The sequence below is a fragment of the Sturnira hondurensis genome, unplaced genomic scaffold, assembly GCF_014824575.4.
Source record: "Sturnira hondurensis isolate 20B ecotype Veracruz unplaced genomic scaffold, ASM1482457v3 Scaffold0016184, whole genome shotgun sequence".
Taxonomy (NCBI): domain Eukaryota; kingdom Metazoa; phylum Chordata; class Mammalia; order Chiroptera; family Phyllostomidae; genus Sturnira; species Sturnira hondurensis.
The window spans coordinates 3,276,640-3,293,237 of NW_028088815.1; the positions used below are offsets into that span (position 1 = coordinate 3,276,640).

A 16,598-nucleotide genomic window follows, 5' to 3' on the forward strand; every position below is an offset into this window, starting at 1 on the left:
CATGTTTTAACACTGACATAACTCCTCAGTTTCAGGAAATATGGCTTGTTCAGCTGAGGGGAAGAAAGCATATAATGAGGGAGTTAACAAGGGCTGATATTTTTTTACAACATTCCTTTAAAACTGAAAAACCTCTTTAAACACCAGGAACAGCTTAAATAGTTCACTTTCGGCCTGCGGGGGCCGTGTGGACGTTTCCCTGTGGGTCGCATTCCATCCGAGTTTCACCCAGTGGGCATGACAGGCATCCCGGGAGGACCCGCGCGGCCTCCAGGCCTGGTGTCCACCGTCCTCCGGCCTTCGGACCGCGGGGGCTAGCGCTCAGAAAGCTGGGAACACGGGAAGTTGCTACCCGGACCTGGAGCGACCTGGGGGAAGAGGTCCCAAGGCCAAAGGAGTGGAAAACAAACGGTGCCCGGGGCGGTGGGTCGCCGGCCCTACCTCGGGGACTAACCCGACCGCTGGAAAGGATACACTACCCTTGGCCCACCCTCCTTGGTGGGAGAGTGTGCCCTACAGGGGGAAGGGCCGGCCTGGAGGTTCCAGGAGGTGGGCCTTTAGACCAACTTCGCGGACTTCTGGCCTTTGTGGCGGTTGTTTTGCGAGAGGGAGGTCAACGGGAGCTGAGTTCTGTGACTCCCGGGGGTCCGGGAATTGTGAAGCCTGGCCTGCAGGCCGAGCTGGGAGTAAGGAAAGCAAAAGGCGGCCGCTGAGCGCAACTTGGACGGTGCCAGCTGCTGGGCTACGGAGGCGGAGGGAAGCACCTGCTCCGCACACCTTTGCCTGGAGACCGCAGCCCCCCAGCTTCACGCAGTCCTCTCCGGGCGTCCCTCGCGGACCCGCCTGGAGGAGGTACCGGAGGGGCGAAACCTGGGACCTCGCAGGCCTCCAGTGCTCCCCTGCTAGGGGCCAATGACCTGGGTACCCTCGACCCAACCCTGCTCCCCGGGGCAGAGTTCGAGGCTTCCAAGGAGGGAATCCTAATGGAGGAATTCCTCCTGCTTCGCTTCCCGAGTTGACAGCTCTGAGGGCCGTCGTTTCCGAAAAGAGGAGCAGTCGGGCGCCGGCAAGCAAGCAACTGCTGACAACAATTACCCTGGTACACACTGCCCTGTTCCTCGGGGGCGTGCGTCTACACACACACACACACACACACACACCTTTCTTCATCTAGCTGCCCAACCTTAGTTTTCCTGGCATGCGGGTTTCAAAAACTTGCTTGACGCTATAACAAAGACATTTATTTAAATGCCAGGGCTCAGACTTCACTTTTTAACTGCTGAGAGGAGCTACTTTCAAAGATTCCCCACCGACAATAAACTGACAAAAAAATATGGGTTGCACTTATAAATTAAACACCTTACCCTCGAAGCTACGTATGTTATGTTAGTCAGGTTTCTAAGGCAATAGCCGTTTCTGTCTCTTCCCATTCACTCGGATAATGCCCCAGGACGGAACCCCTTTACACAAGAGAGCTGGGGGAGAGGGGAATGAATTATACCCATTGCTAGTAAAAATCATCTTAAATCAATACAGCACCACTTGAACTTGAGGTTCCATTGTTTCACTGAATCATCAGTGTTTTTAATTAAATAGCTACCCATTCTTTTAAAACATTACATAAAAGGGTTAGGTTTCTACTTTTGTTGAGGCAGCTGGCGTTTGTTGGCTGTTGTGTTTGAGCAACAGACTGTTCAATAGAAGCGAGAAATAGCTCAACGTGCTCTTAATAGACCTGTTTCAACAATGTACCTTGAAAAGGAATACATTGTGTTATTGTATTAGTTTGCCACAAACCTATTAAAAGAAGAATAGCATCCATCAAGCCTAACAAAACGCGTTTGCATTATATCTACTTATTTGCTTCAAATACACTTCTTGGCACAAAGTCTAGAATTCAACTAGATCATCAAGAGCTGGACAGAACACATCAGCTAGGTAATGAAACACAGGCTAAAAATAACAATGAAGTAAGGTCTGAGCAGACGTTAATCGCTACTTTTTGTTTATCATAAGAAGTAAAGGCAACCCTACTTCATCGAAAATACATTGCAAAATATACATATTGCAAATGTGTGGACTCATGATAAAAACAATTTAAAAATATTTCTAGCGTGGGAATATTAATTCAAATCCCATATTTGGAACGAATCTGATGCACTTTTGATATCAATTTGTTCCAGAGACGGATTCAGGGAAGAAGCGGTGCGTTTTTAAAGCAGAATTAAACAGCGCGAAGAGCTAGGTTCTTTAGGGAAATGCGTCATACAAACAAATCGAAAGCAAGGGTTCCAGCCAAGAGGTTGGGGAACAGCGCTATCTGGCAGTAAGAAAGGAAGTGCTTCTTGAAAGTGCTTTCTTAAAAATGATTTTAAAACATTTTATTGTATGTTAAACACAAAATGAAACACGAGGCAAAGAAATAGCTAACTTTGCCACTATAAGTTAGAACCTATGGTATGTTTCAGGGAAGGCTGCCACTTGGACCACAAGCCTTAGAAACACAGAGTGGCAAGTGATGAAGCTAATTTAGTTCTGAGATAGCTTAGCAGAAAAGACACCCAAAGTAACATCTGTCAGAGGGAGACATCTTTTGCTTGCATGAAAAGGAAATCCATTTGGTTTCCAACTTGAGTGACCAACATGTGAACACAATTGTCCAAAAAGAGAGAGAACTTATATTAATTATAATAGTGTCTCATGCACAATATCTATATTAACAAATAATAAAACAACGCTTTGCTCAGTAAAGTCAATTTAAATCTTTTACATATCTGAATTAGTAAATTATCATGTGAAGGTTTAGAAACATGTCACTAGAAAATTTTAGATAATAGTTTGCCATATTGGTGTTAGACTTCTGTAGAAAACAGTATAAGTCAGATAGTCAGACCTCCCAATATGACTGATCTCTTCAGTTTAAATATTTTCTTTTTTCTCAAGAAGGGTGTGTGCATGTATGTACTGGGAGGTATTTGAGATGTGTTTGATATATACTTTAAGACTTACCTGATAATGTTTCCTAGCTAGTCAAAATCAATTTTTGAATTAATTCCCTGAGATTTAAAAATAGAAATGAAATCTTAAAGCCCAATTGCATATCGTGAAATTAGTTTCTCATAAGATTGACAAAAAAGTTGACATTTGTAAAGTGAGGTGTTTTTTCTTTTTAATGTATTAGATAATCTACCAAAAATGAAAGGGAGTCCAAATAAGTTGATTTGACTGTGACATAAAATGTTGTTACTAAGGCTTTATTTTTTAAAGTTTGATTTTTTATTTAAAACCTTAAGGTATGTGTGTTTGTCAGAAGTTAAGCTATCAAGGAAGAAATAGTCAATGCATTTTAATTTGAAAAGAGACTGTTCAAATAAATGTTAAAAGTCAACCAAAAGATTATTTGAAAACCTAGCAGAGGGAGAAATGTATTTCAGATGAAGATTGTAATCTGATTCCTTGTTTTGTTTCATCTTGAAAACCCCTGAGCCTTCCCTTTGCAAAGAATTGTCAATGAGATATGAAGTCTAAATATTTTACTTATTTATTTAAAGTTTTAAAAGTCCAAGTGATATGTACTAGAATTTACCTACCCTGAAGAACAGAAAGAAGAGGCTGACATATGGATTACTATCTATATGCCTCCAAAATTCTTCCTAGACATAGACTTCTAGTCTGTTAATTCATTGTCATCAGTATCTAGAAAAGTGTTAATCAATTGAATCATTTAAAAAATCTTTACTGCCATTAATCCTAAACAGCATCTAATTTGAAAGATTCCACAGAGTACGATTTTCTTTTCAGTTTCTTGGTGTGCCTTAAATAGTCAAGTTAATCATTTTGGGTTTCCTTTGGCTTCTTTAGCCTTTTAACTCAGGCATATGGGGAGAGGGGTTAATATTTTAAAACACTTCTGCAACATATGATTATTTCAATGCCATTTTCTGGTGTTTGTCTGAAAAACACGGGTGGTCAAGTCACTGCCCACAGCACCAGACATTCAGCTGGATCCACCCGTGGGCACAGTCGTCAGAGAGAGAAGATTCCACTTCCAAACTTGATTAAAAACAGCCTAACACTTTCTGACACGTACAAGAAGTGTGTGGCTTCTGAAGCGGAGTAAACTGCCTCTGAGAGGAGTGGCTGAAGTCTATATCCCTTTTATGTGGGAGTCAAGAGAAGCTCACAAAAAGCAGTAGATAGTGGACTTCAGAAGAACAAGTTGTACACAAAAACCACAACTAATATCACTTTACACAATTTAAGTTCTGAGAAAGAGTGACTCTAACTTGTCATATTTCACCTTAATTTGAAAGGATAAAGGAAACATACACAGAGCAAAGACCTACTGAGATGCTTGGGAAATGTTAACTTATTTCTGAGTTCCTTTTCTTCTTCCTTTTGGCAAGTACTTCAAAATATTCCTCTCCTCTTGAAGTTATATTTTGGAAGGTACAATTAAGAGAAAAATACTAAGATGGAAAAATTAACTACAAATGAGGAGCATGTAGGTTAGTTAATAAAATAAATGCCTGTCAGCATCTTCTCAAAGAAGTGTTGTTCTTATTGTTATTTTGCTTGTAGCATTTTATACGGTAAAAACTAAAGATATCCATCCATACAGGAATTCAAATATGAAGAGAAGTGGGAAGTTTCCTGATGTTTTTCAATAATAAAATGAAAATTGTGTTTGTATGTGCCTATATGTTCCCTTTCAATTTGAAATTTTATTCCAGAAAGTGGTGTAATTTTTTGTGGGCACAGGAGAGGAAAATATGATACATTTGGGGATCTTTCAAAAGAGCTGTGTTTAGTTTTAATTTTCCTGTATTCTAAAATAAACACTTTGACCAAAGCATGTTTGATCTTTGCAAGAAGGAAATATACATTGTGGAGGAATGTACAGCGGTTGGGCATGAAAATGGGGTTGTGACTCACAGCTGCAGGCAGGGAAAAAAGGCGTCGTGGTGTCAGCCAGAGGTGTTCAGTCTAATAATTCAAGCTGTAAACTGTATCCCCTAAAATTACCTACATAATAAATCATTGTGTGAAGAAAAAGAAGTTTGAGCTGAAAAGCGTCAGTGAAACAGAATCCTCAGGGGACTCCAATGCTGGGACCCATTGGCAACGATGTGAAATATGGGCTTATTTTGCCCCAAACTTTAAGGATCAGAATAAAACTGGAAATTATTTTGATACAGCTGGGGTTTTTTTTGTTTGTTTGTGTTTTTTTGCCTTGGGATTTAACACACATCTACATAATCTATTGTAGAAGCAGGCTTGTTTCCAACTCCCTCCCCCCATCACACAGTTAAAACCTGCTTTATGGGATTTATAGTTAATTTATCCAACTACAGAGAAAACTTCGTTCAAGAATCGCTTTAAGAAAAAAAGTAGTATCACTAAGTTATCAAATGCATGGCAAGAATGGAGGCACAATTTTTTCTAGAAATTCTCTTGGGTTTCTGTCTCATATTTCACTCTTGCTTATAGATACCAAAGAAAACACTACATTTATGTAAACTAGTGAACTAAGAATTGTTCACTAGTTTAAGAATTCACTGCTACATTGAAACACTTAGACCCTGCGGTTAGCAAAGCCACTGGCAATTCATGGACACTTGAAAAACGGCAATATTTAGGGATGGAACGCACCCAGTTGGTAGTAGAAAGGAGTTCAGTGCCTGGGGAAATGATGCAGTTGTCAAGAGGCAGTTTAAAGACCAAGGACACACAAAGTCTTTGAAACAATAAGGGTGAGGAAGTCAAGCAGCAGCCACATTGAAACAATTTACTTTATAAGATCCTCTACATTTCCAGAATTAGTGAGCAGAAGAAAGGCCAAACTGGGGACGTGGGCTGTGGGCTCTCCCGCTTATACGGGCATTGAAAGAGGGAGAAAGTCAAGTTGACACGGGTCTCTTCCGGGTGCGCATTTGAAATGAAAATACAAGGAGGAGGGCGGGGAAAGGAGGAGAGGAAACCAAACTCCAAAAGACAGGCTCCAGAGAAGTCTTTAATACAGATTAACTAGAAAAAGGAAGTCTATAGCAATTAAAACTCATACCCTGGCTCATTAGTATTCATGACCAAATGTCCAGCTTTTCTGTTTATCTTTTCCGCAGTATCAATATCGGAACAGCGTGGGACGGCGAGGACTCCAAACCAGACCCCTGCGTGTGCCCGACCTTTCGCGCCCTCCCTACAGGTCGGAGCATCTTCAGAACCTTCCGGCCAACGCCGAGTCCTGGCTCTGTAAAGGCACCATTCATCTGCCACCGGAGGGAGGGAGGGGGCACAGGCCAGGAGAGGAGTGGAGGGGGAAGCTGGCAAACAGACCTAACCGGACTCCTAGAGTTTTGAGAAACCACACTCCGCCACACCAACCACTATGGTCCCAGTGCGTCGTGAGAAAGAAGAGAAAAAGAACGAGCCGCGCGCGTCTGCAGCAAGCGGCCCAGTGCGGCTCCTTGCCAGGCCCTCACTAGCTCTGCCGAATTCCAGACCAGATATTTTGTTTGCGAAGAGGCAACGTAGGAGTCTCCTCCGGGTTTCCCGCCAGCCGCGCCCCACCCCCTTTGCTCACCCCCAGCTCGGCGAGTTCGGGGGTCTGCCCCGGCCTCCGCTGGTTTCTAGGGAGCACCCAGGATCGGAGCATTAACCACGATGATTATCTTTGACATTATTAATATTAGTATTATTTCTATCCCCAATCTACTCTAGCTGAACTTCATTTTGCTCTCCAGGAGCACCACTTTGGCCTCAGGGACAGAAAAAAGGCTGGCTGCTGGAGGTTAGGAAAGTAAGAGGCTGAAGCAGGGCTTGGGGAGGTGAGGTGTGGGAGGAGGGAAGTCAGCTCCTTCTTCGCTGTCTCCTGGTTTAACTGAGAGATGAGGGGTAACCTCCCGCAAACACACACAGGGCCAGAAGGTAGGAGGGGAAGCCAGGCCAGACAGTCCGGCTCATCACAGTCCCGGGGTGAGTGAGCCTGAGGGCCCCCAGCTGCTCTAGCTCCCGCCAGTTGGTCTCACACTGGTGGTTTGAGGTGTGAACCTCAGGAGTGCGGCCTAGGCTGCGGACTCTCAAAAGTCAAGTTGGGTCCAGAACGTAGGGCACTTGGCCCCCTTGGAGAAGTTTGGGGTGCTATGAAAGAGGGGGGGTAAGAGGAGCATCTTTTGATGGGCCCTCTCCGCCACCTGCGCCCAACCTTTGCGACTCAGGTCCATCCCTCCTAACTGGCAGCTCATCCCTCCTACGCCAGCCCATGGCTGGGGGATACCGAAGGAGGTAAACAAGTAAGTATGTGTGAGTGCATGTATGTGTATGTTGGGAAATGGAGAGAGACTGAAAGAGACTCTCATGTGTGTCTGTCCTGTGTGCATGCCTGAAAGTCGAGGGGTGCCCCTATGCTGAACCTCATCCGAATGGCTGAGCAAGCCGGATGCCAGATACTGATACCGTCGCAGGGCTGCAGACCAATCCAGGTGCCATATCTTCAAAAACTCGTCTGCCGTAAGAAATAGAAGAGGAGCGTGGGAGGGTAACAAGGTGGCTCCAGCAAGAACAGTTCCCGCACCGGGCCATGTGGGGGCGGACCTGGAGTGGCAAGACCTTGGCCTGGGTACCCTGCCCGAGATCCGGGCCGTGGCGGCTCAGGGGCGGGACGGGGCGTGGACAGTGCAGCCCAGTAACCCCATAGGCTTGACCATGAACTCGAACCCTCGGGTTGCCTTGGTTATGGTTTACAGAAGTTGTCATTCCTAACACCTTGTTCAAACTGCTACGAACGCCTCTTCCTTCTCAGGCGCCCAGCAGGACTGGCCTGAGGGTTTATGCTGGATCACTCGATCCTGTCGGGAAGTACCTAGAGTCTTCCCTAAAGTAAAAAAAAAAAATCAGTAATAATTTGTTGGGGGCTGAGGAGGGTGGCATCGAGGAGGGGGTCATTTCTCCAGTCCTTCTATGAGCTGCCAGTTAAAAATAGAAAATATTTATTTAGGACTCCTGAGGGTAGCATTGGTCCGAGGAGCTCCAAGTTTCTGTAGAACTAAAGCAATTTTATCAGACTATAATCTATCAATTCACCAGTATTTATTAAATGCCTTCTTTGAATCCCAAGGGTGGCTTTCTGGAGAATGCGTTCACTTAAATAAAAGTGCACCCAAAGGTTCAACCTAGTCTTGGTGAAGTGTTATTTTGAGGCCCTTATTTCTTAGCTCCTGGATGCAGGCCTAGCCCGCTCTTTGGGTTATTTCGGTGGAGTAATATGGTAGGAGGGTAGGCAGGACCCTAGTCCCTAGTGAGTACTTAGCTGGTCCCTGCTTGTCCCCATATGCTACTGGTACACTCATCAGAGACCTACCAGCATACATCTCTCCCCCAGTCCTGAGGATCCCGGCTGGCGACAGGTCGCCTGGAAAGCCCAGTCCTTGCTAGGTATTCCCATGATACGGGGAGAACAACGGAGGAGCACAGGGAAACCCGAACCTCCAGTCCAGTCTGCAATCTGCCCTTCATCTCTGAGTCTTGTGCGAAAAATACACCACTTGAGACTGAAAACAGCCTTCTGAAAAAGAGACAAAGGCGCCTGGGGGTAGGGAGTAGGAGGAAGAGAAAAGATACCAGCGGAAAGGTAAAGGACCAGCACAGCGTGGGACACGCTATGCTGGGCCTGGGACCTGTTTCCTTTACTCTTTCCCGGCGGGACCTCGGCCCTATAAGCCTTCCCTTGCTCAGGCCCGAACAGAACCCATAGGCCTCTGCTCGGAGAGTGACCTCCTCTCCCCGACCCGGAGACTTCAGGGGACACAGTGAACTGGAAGAAGCTGATACCAATGCCAGTTATCACCGTAGTCATTAATAATGCAGTGAGGATCACGATAATTAATAATAATGATGATGGGCCTCCCGAGGGGATCCAGCTTCCTTCGGATAAAGTGACTCTCGCTTAGAGGGCCGTTATTCAGTGGTGGATGGAGCGCAGTACCGAGGGAGCGAGCTTGGGTGTCTGAAGTTCAAGCTGATGGCGGTGACAAGCAGAAACCATCCTTCCGCCGTCAACAGTCGGGTTTCCCTGAGAGCAGCGAACCACAGCGCAGCTTTGGTTCCCTGAGGGAGGCAAACACTGGCTTCGGCTTTGTGGTTCTGAAGTCAAGGCAAGGGCAGGTTAGAATTCAAATCCGTTTAGGGAGGAGGTTGGGACTGGGTGACACCTGCCCTCCCACCCCCAGGCCCAGGCTCCTCGTTGCGGTGCAGGACCTTGGACTGCCAGCACCCGCGCAGTTCTAAGTCCCGCAGTTCTGACTTCTTTGATACTCATGATTTTGCCATCTCCCCCTCACCCCCAATACTTGTCTCTGGGATTCGAAGGACCGAAGAAAAAGGCGGAGGTTGGGTCACGCCGTCGGTCCGTGACTTGTTTGGACAAAGCAATGGGGAATGCAGAGTCTGGAGAACTGCCAGTCATTTTGCGGGAAAGCTGCGCCAATCTGCTCCTCACATCCTAGGGCGGACTAGGAGACAGTTCCTAGGCTGTGATCTTCCGTCTCAAGCCATCCTCTTTCCCGCTTTTCTATCCTAACTAGGACAGCACCCAGAGGTCTAAAGGTTCCTCCGGCAGCTCTCCGAGTCCGGATCTGGAAAGCGATCCAGCCAAGGCTGTGAGACCGCCCTCCTCTTCCTGCGGTGTTTGTTCCTTCTTCCCCCAAATGAGGAGGAAAGCCCTAAGGCCTTGAGTTGATACTAAAACTCCCCCACCCCTATTTCGTCGTTCTTAGTTTGGGGAGGTGTCTCAAAGCCAGTAACTTACACACACACACACACACACACACACACACACACACACAGAGTTTAAAATGATGTTTGGAGTAGACCATATCATTCTTGCACAAGTTATGACGCTTTTTTTTTCGAATTATTTTATCTTCTCCCCAAGGGTGGGGGACGTCTGAAAACCCTAAAGGATTTTCTTCACAGCTTATAATGTGTTCAATGAAATCTACCAAGGATCAGTAACATATGCCTATTATTTTAATAATTTAATATTACTAGGGGTTATAAATTTGATTTTAATAGGGGGTTGATTGCTTTAGGAGTTGGCTCTCAAGCAGCTCACAGGGCTGCTAGGGAGGGGTAGCTGGTGTCTTTCACCTTCTGGGGACACACATGCACACAGCCCCCAGGCTGGAGTCCTTCCTTCCCCATTGAATTGGTGTCATGGCCTCCAAGAGGTCAGGGTTGCCTTTCTCTCAAGCGGCCCTCACACCTAGCCTGCATAGCCCTGTGGCTCAGTCAAGGGCCAGAAGGGAAGATATGCAGTGGTCAGCGGTCACTGCAGCAGCCAACCTCGCTTTTGGTCTCCAACAGAGCCCTGTGCGCCTGGGCAACCCTATGGAGGTGTCACTGTCGCTACCCAAATTTTCATCACTGGATACAGGGTATGTGACTTGGGGACTGCCAGGGATTCTAGAGATACAGATACTAAAGAAGGTGGAGGTGTCTTGATGGCTTAAGGATTTATGAAGAATTTTCCCCATTCCTACCATTCAATTATGAAAAGTATTGCCTTCTTCCTTGGAGCAACTTGTTTGAAAATTCTGATAAAAGTCTTGCAGAGTAGGGGATTGAGGCTGCAGAGAAAGCTGGGTCAGATTTCTGCCTCACTTCCACCTAGTTATTTTAATCTTTATTGTTTCACTATATTCTTGAAGAGATTCTTTTTCTTTTGGGACCAACGTTTTGTAGCTTTCCTAAATTAAAATGTCAATTTATCATATTCTCTCAAACATTCTTGTTGGTGTGCAGTGGCTGTGCAGATAAGCTGGATTTCTTTAACAAGCTGGTCAGAATTTCAAGAAAAAAAAAACCTTTTGGTAGAAATGATCCCTTAAACTGTAATCATTGGGCCAAGTTCAAAAACAAACTACTCAGCTCAGTTTTAAACGTGCAATTAAAAATAACTTTACCTTAGCTTTCCAGAGGGACAGGAAAGGGGGGAGGGATAAGGGAAAACAAAGAATAAGGAAATATTTAGTGCTCTTAAATCCAGTCCAAGTAGCTGAAAGAATGGCATTCCCTCAGATAATGGAGCCATTAGAAACTCTGAAGGTTCCTGCCACCGTTCCTCACAGAGGCTTTCCAAAAATTTAATTCACTCTCAGCTATGAAACAAAGGACATAGACAAGAATTTTTAGACTTTCTGCCAAAGGGGCAGTTTGGCCCAGTTTCTATGCATACACACACCTTCCTTCCCAGAATGTGAGGTGGTGCAGCTGATCCATGCCCATGTGGACCCTCCTCAGCTGCCTCATTCCCGTTTCTTCAATAATTTTGCTAGAAAAAAATGGTATGTTCATGCAGTTTCAACACATTTTATTATATTTCTGTATGCATTACTTTCAAAACATATCACAAGAAATGATCAAGCCACTTAAAACCTTCAAATAAAAAAATCTGAAACAGTTTATGCCCACAATTGTACATATTTATAGTTAAGAAACATTCTTTATAAATATTGTTTCCTCTGTAGCAAGTTAATACCATAATTTAATTACAAATGGATAAATATGGTAACGGATATTTACAAAAGGGTGTTATTAAGGAAAAAGCTAATGGCACGACCTTTATTTTCCCCCCACAATCTTTCATACAGAAACTAACAAATTGAACTTGCAAAAGCACTAAAACATCACATGTAAACCCAGCTAACAGAAAAATACATTCACAAGCATTGGTGGTGTGCATGTGTGTGCTGTGGATCAGTGTGTTGAAGAAACAGAAGGGAGACTTTGGCACAGCTCGTTTTTTTTCCAGTCTATAGTTGTATGAAGTTTACAATCAAGTTGCCTCATTTTAAAAAACAATATTCAATGCCACAATACAAAATAAACCATTTTCTTCCACATTACTTAAAAAGAAACCGAGTAGACTAAAAAGAGAAAAGAAAAACCCATCACTTTGGGGGAAGGGAAGGCAGGGACGAACGCAATTCAGAGGGTTACAAAATGGACAAACTTCTATACACCAAGAAGCCATTAAAACCACCTCGGAGAAGGAAGGAGTCCGCTATGTACACAGTTTGCCAGAAGACTGGGAACGGGGTGAGAAGGAAAGAGGGCACTAGGGAAGGGAAAGTGGGTTTGGTTCAATATTTTTATGGGGCTTTTTTATTTTTAGCTTCAGAGACTGCGTTAGGGATATTTTTGCTTTTCACGCCTAGATTGTTTTTTTAAAAACTTTTAAAAATCCTTCCGCTGGTAAAATCATTTTAATCATCATAAAAATCAGATTCATAATTTTAACAACACAATCACAGGGTGCCCTCGGGGCGACGGAGGACTGCTACGCCAGGGTGGGGACTGGGAGAAGGAGAGAGGCCCTAACCCCTCACACGTACCATTCATTGAAGTTGGAGGAGAGGCCACTGTGGCCCCCGGCAGTCCCGCTGCCCCCGCCAGAGCTGCCGCCGCCCCCGCCTCCCGCCCCGCCGCCCCCGCTGCCGCCGCCGCCAGAGCTGCTGCCGGCTCCGCCGCTGCCTGAGCCTCCACTCCGATGCACGGCGGACGCCGCCGCCGCCGCCACCGCCGCCGCCGCGGGTGAGAGGTTGGAGTTGGTCTGGGGCTCGGCGCTGGGGGACACCAACCCCGGAGGTGTGGAGGACTCATAGCCAGAGCTGGCAGCTGGGGAGGACTCCGAGCCCTGCGGGGAGGACTCATGGACCTGCAAAACAAAAGTCGGGAGGGGAGACCAAAGGGGACTGGGTGTGAGTGCAGCTGCTGTGGGGCCAGGTCCCTGGAGGAGCACCCACAGAAATATCCCCTGCCGCTCTGGCCCCGGGGAACCCATGCCTTCCCAGGCCGGCTGAGGTCGTTCAGGCTGGTTGTGAGCCAGCGCCACAGCCGGCCGCTTTGTCCCTTTCCTAGCCTCCCGGGTGGTACCTTCATGTGTTTCCGAAGAGAGCTGGGGTGCGTGTATGACTTGTCGCACATCTTGCACAGATAGGGCTTATCGGAGGTGTGGACGTGCATGTGTTTCTTCCTATCGCTGCTGTTAGCGAAGCGCCGGTCGCAGCCCTCAAACTCGCACTGGAACGGCTTCTCCCCTGTGGAAGGCAAACACGGGCACTTGCTGTGGCCACCCAGATCTCCTAGGAAACTCCCACCCATCCTGGAGGGGGCAAGTTCTCTTCCAGGAGGAAAAAAGAGTGAGACGGGTCTGGGTCCCCTGAACAGATGGGCCCCCTCTAAGCAAAGCTAAGGTGAAATTAACTGTCCCCACCTGATGGTCCTGCTTTTCAATTTTATATTTTACTTTTCTTCCAGACTGATACTCATTTCCTCAAATTTTTAACTATGGGGTAGCACCTGGCCCTGCCTGCCTTTCAATAGAGCTTCTTGGATTTGTAACTTCCAACGAGTTAGTCTCGCCATGGAGAAGCTGTTATTTATGACAAAATATTTGGGGCATTATGAAAATCACACAGACTGCTGGGCTGCTGTCAGTTTCTCTCTGGGGCCAGTGGGCAATTAGATTTGGAGTTGCTGTGTGTTGTTTGGGGACACGCTGTGGATAGTGACTGAGCCAGTATTTTTCATCCAAAATCCTGCAAGTTCAATTAACCATAATTGTAATCTCACTTCCAGTAATTTTTAATAAGTTGTGGAGAAAAGATAAATATTAAAGATAAGGCAGATCTAGGAATCGAAGAGGCGGCACAGGCGAGGAAGCAGGGTGGGGGCGTTAGCAAAGGCTTTCAAAACCTTCCCGTTAATTTTCTGGCGGCCCCTGCATCCTGTTGCCAGAATTCCAAACGCTTTGAGTCATTTAGAGGTGTGAGAACGAACATTGTTCCACTTGGAAAGGAGACCATTTAACGTTAAATTTCATTAACACCTAAATAGTTTTTAAAAGGCATCCGCTCAGACACAGGAATCGAAAGCAAGCATTTCATGCAAATAAATTTCTCAAAATTTAAACCTTGTTAAAAGCTTGTCTCACACCTCGCCTAACTCCCTTCCTGGAAGAGAACAATAGGCCGCTGGCGCATCCCCACTTCGGAGTAAATATTGACGGTAGAAGTTGCTAAAACATTTGGCTTTCTTTTCGGAAATCGTCTGGCACAATTTTGGATGGGACCTGGTCATGAATGAGTATTCTGTGAAGCGAGAGGTGCGTTCTTTTACGGCTCTCTCGTCACGCGATTGTTCCCCGGGACTTCTCTGGCGGGGTCGTAGGTCCAAGTTAGGAATGTTGGTCCAAGTTGGCACCCTCTGGTGCCATTAGGCAATTTCCCAAACCACTGCGATCCCACCCACCCTGAGATGGACTTTAAAAAATGAGAAATGTTTTACCCCTTCCCCTCACTTAATGGGAAACAGTACTGGAAGGACGTTTGGACCCCTAGTAAACTAAGTGGCAAAACACAAGCCAATCGAACACTCAAAGCAAAAAAACACATTCAGACAAGCTGGCAAATCCTCTCAAGGCTCCATTCCCAGGTACGCAGTTGGAGAGCAGTTTTATTTTGTGCGCTCTATTTAGAACGGAAATTATTAACCAGGCCGAGCAATTATGAACCGAGTGAACCAACTGCATCGCCCAAAGTGTACACTGGTTATTAAAAACTCAATTTCCACACATGGAAAAAACCAGCTCAATAAGAGTCTTTCATTTTCCAACGAAAACAAGCCGTTGGCTCCCTCACACACACAAAAACCTCTCCCAATCCAGGGTGGGCAGTCAACGACTTTCAGAAAAACCAACCAAAGCCTCTTCCCTCCGACTCTACCCCTGTTCTGGCCCGCGGTTACCTGTGTGGGTCCTTTTGTGGATCTTGAGGTTTTCAGAGCGCGCAAAGACCTTGCCGCAGCCCGGGAAGGGGCAGGGGAAGGGTTTCTCGCCCGTGTGCACACGGATGTGGTTGACCAGTTTGTATTTTGCCTTGAAGGGCTTGCCCTCACGCGGACACTCCTCCCAGAAGCAGACGTGGTTACTCTGCTCCGGGCCGCCGACGTGCTCCACCGAGACGTGGGTCACCAGCTCGTGCATGGTGCTGAAAGTTTTGTTGCAGCTCTTCTTGGGGTTGCTCAGCTGTTCGGGGTCGATCCACTTGCAGATGAGCTCCTGCTTGATGCACTGCTGCCGCATGTAGCGGAAAAAGGCACCAGGGTGGTGGTGGTGGTGGTGGTGGTGGGCCGCGGCCGCTGCCATGTTCATACCCATGTTCATATTCATGGGGCCGTACTGGTTGTGGAGCTGAGCCGCGGAGTACGGGTCGGTCCGCGGGCTGGCCACCTGACGGTACTGCTCCGATCGCCCGAACACTTCGCCTGGCAGCCCGAGGCGCATCTGCCCGTTGAGCACATTCTGTGAGCCATGCGGCCCGTGCTGCTCAGGGAGGCCGGGGAAGAGGAGGTGACCCTGCGCCTCTGAGTGCGCGTGGTGCAAGCCGCCAGCCCCTGGCCCGAACAGCCCGTGCTGACCGCCTCCGGGCGCCGAGTCTCCGAAGCCTCGGCTACGAAACAGAAAGTCCCGGGTGGAGTTGAAGGGCGGCCCAGAGTAGGAGCCGACGTGCGCGGCGTGGGGCCCGAGTGCCGCGGCAGCGGCGGCAGCCGCAGCGGATCCAGGGTAGGCGCCGGGGCCTTGCGACGTGAACGCTGAGCTCTGGCCCGGGGACAGCTCGTGGGCGCCCGGGTTGAGCTTGAAGGCGCCCATGTGAGCAGCCGCGGAGTCCACGAAACCGTTCTGCGCCGCCGCCAGGCTCAGTTCACGGTCCTGCATTTCTGCCGCTGCCGCCGCCGCGGCTGCGGCCGAGTGATGATGGTGGCGCGCGAAGCTGCCCACCCCGATGGCCGGGAACTGCGGCCCCGCGTCCAGCAGCATGGCCAGCGCGCCCGCCCGCCCCGGCGAGCTCCTTGCCTTCTAGGCTCCCACACCGCTCCGCGCGCAGTGAGTCAAGGCTCCGAGAGCGGGCAGCGGTGGTGGTGGCTTCAGACCGGAGATCAGCGCTTCAGCTCCCGCCGCTTCTGGCGCCTGGACCTGCTCCGGGCGTCCGGGAGTCGAACGAAGGCGCGGAGAGGAAGAGGAGGAGGAGGCGCGGGAGGAGGAGGAGGTGGAGGAGGAGAAGAGTCCAAAGCCAGGCGGAGAACCAAAGTGTATTAAAGGAGCTGCGGCGGGGGCGGGCGGGCAGGGCAGGGCAGGGGAGGGGGGGCGGGAGGAGGGAACAGCAGGGAGGTGTGCGGAGCTGAGCAGAGAGGGGAGTCGAAGGCGGGCGAGATTAGCGCCGTCGCCCCCACCCCTGCGCGCACCCGCGCGCGCACGCACACTCACTCGCGCGCGCGCCCTGCGGACCACCAGCCGGGCAACGCCAAGAGGCACCCACAAAATGAAATCACTGTAGCGACGGGGCCGCAGTGTCCGAGAGCGGCGGCGGTTCGCGGGCCAGGCAGGCTGGCAAGGAGCGGACGGAGGCCAGTTCCACGCTTGGCGCCGAGGCGCTCCCGCAGCTTCACCTGACCGCCACCGGGGCGCTGGGGCGGCGGGTGGCAACCGGGAGCCTTCTCCGCGGCGCGCTCCTTCGGCCGCTTCCTCCTGCGCGCGACCC

At 48.3% G+C, this 16,598-nt stretch overlaps 1 protein-coding gene across 1 annotated transcript; it reads right to left on the reverse strand.

The window, feature by feature from the left end:
• Window positions 1-11,366: 11,366 nt before the first annotated feature.
• On the reverse strand, window positions 11,367-16,161 carry ZIC2 (Zic family zinc finger 2). The gene is made up of 3 exons (XM_037065804.1): window positions 14,806-16,161; window positions 12,934-13,097; window positions 11,367-12,715 (listed from the first exon to the last, which is right to left on the reverse strand). The coding sequence occupies exons 1-3, from the start codon at window positions 15,875-15,877 to the stop codon at window positions 12,383-12,385; spliced, it is 1,569 nt and encodes a 522-aa protein (XP_036921699.1). The 5' UTR covers window positions 15,878-16,161; the 3' UTR covers window positions 11,367-12,382.
• Window positions 16,162-16,598: the final 437 nt, after the last annotated feature.

Bases quoted from the DNA above. Each gene is read 5' to 3' on its own strand.
- ZIC2 (XM_037065804.1), bottom strand. From the start codon at position 15,877: ATGCTGCTGGACGCGGGGCCGCAGTTCCCGGCCATCGGGGTGGGCAGC. The intron at 13,098-14,805 runs GTAACCGCGGGC...TGCCTTCCACAG, and splicing joins CCACAAAAGGACCCACACAG to GGGAGAAGCCGTTCCAGTGC. The intron at 12,716-12,933 runs GTACCACCCGGG...TTTGTTTTGCAG, and splicing joins CTCTTCGGAAACACATGAAG to GTCCATGAGTCCTCCCCGCA.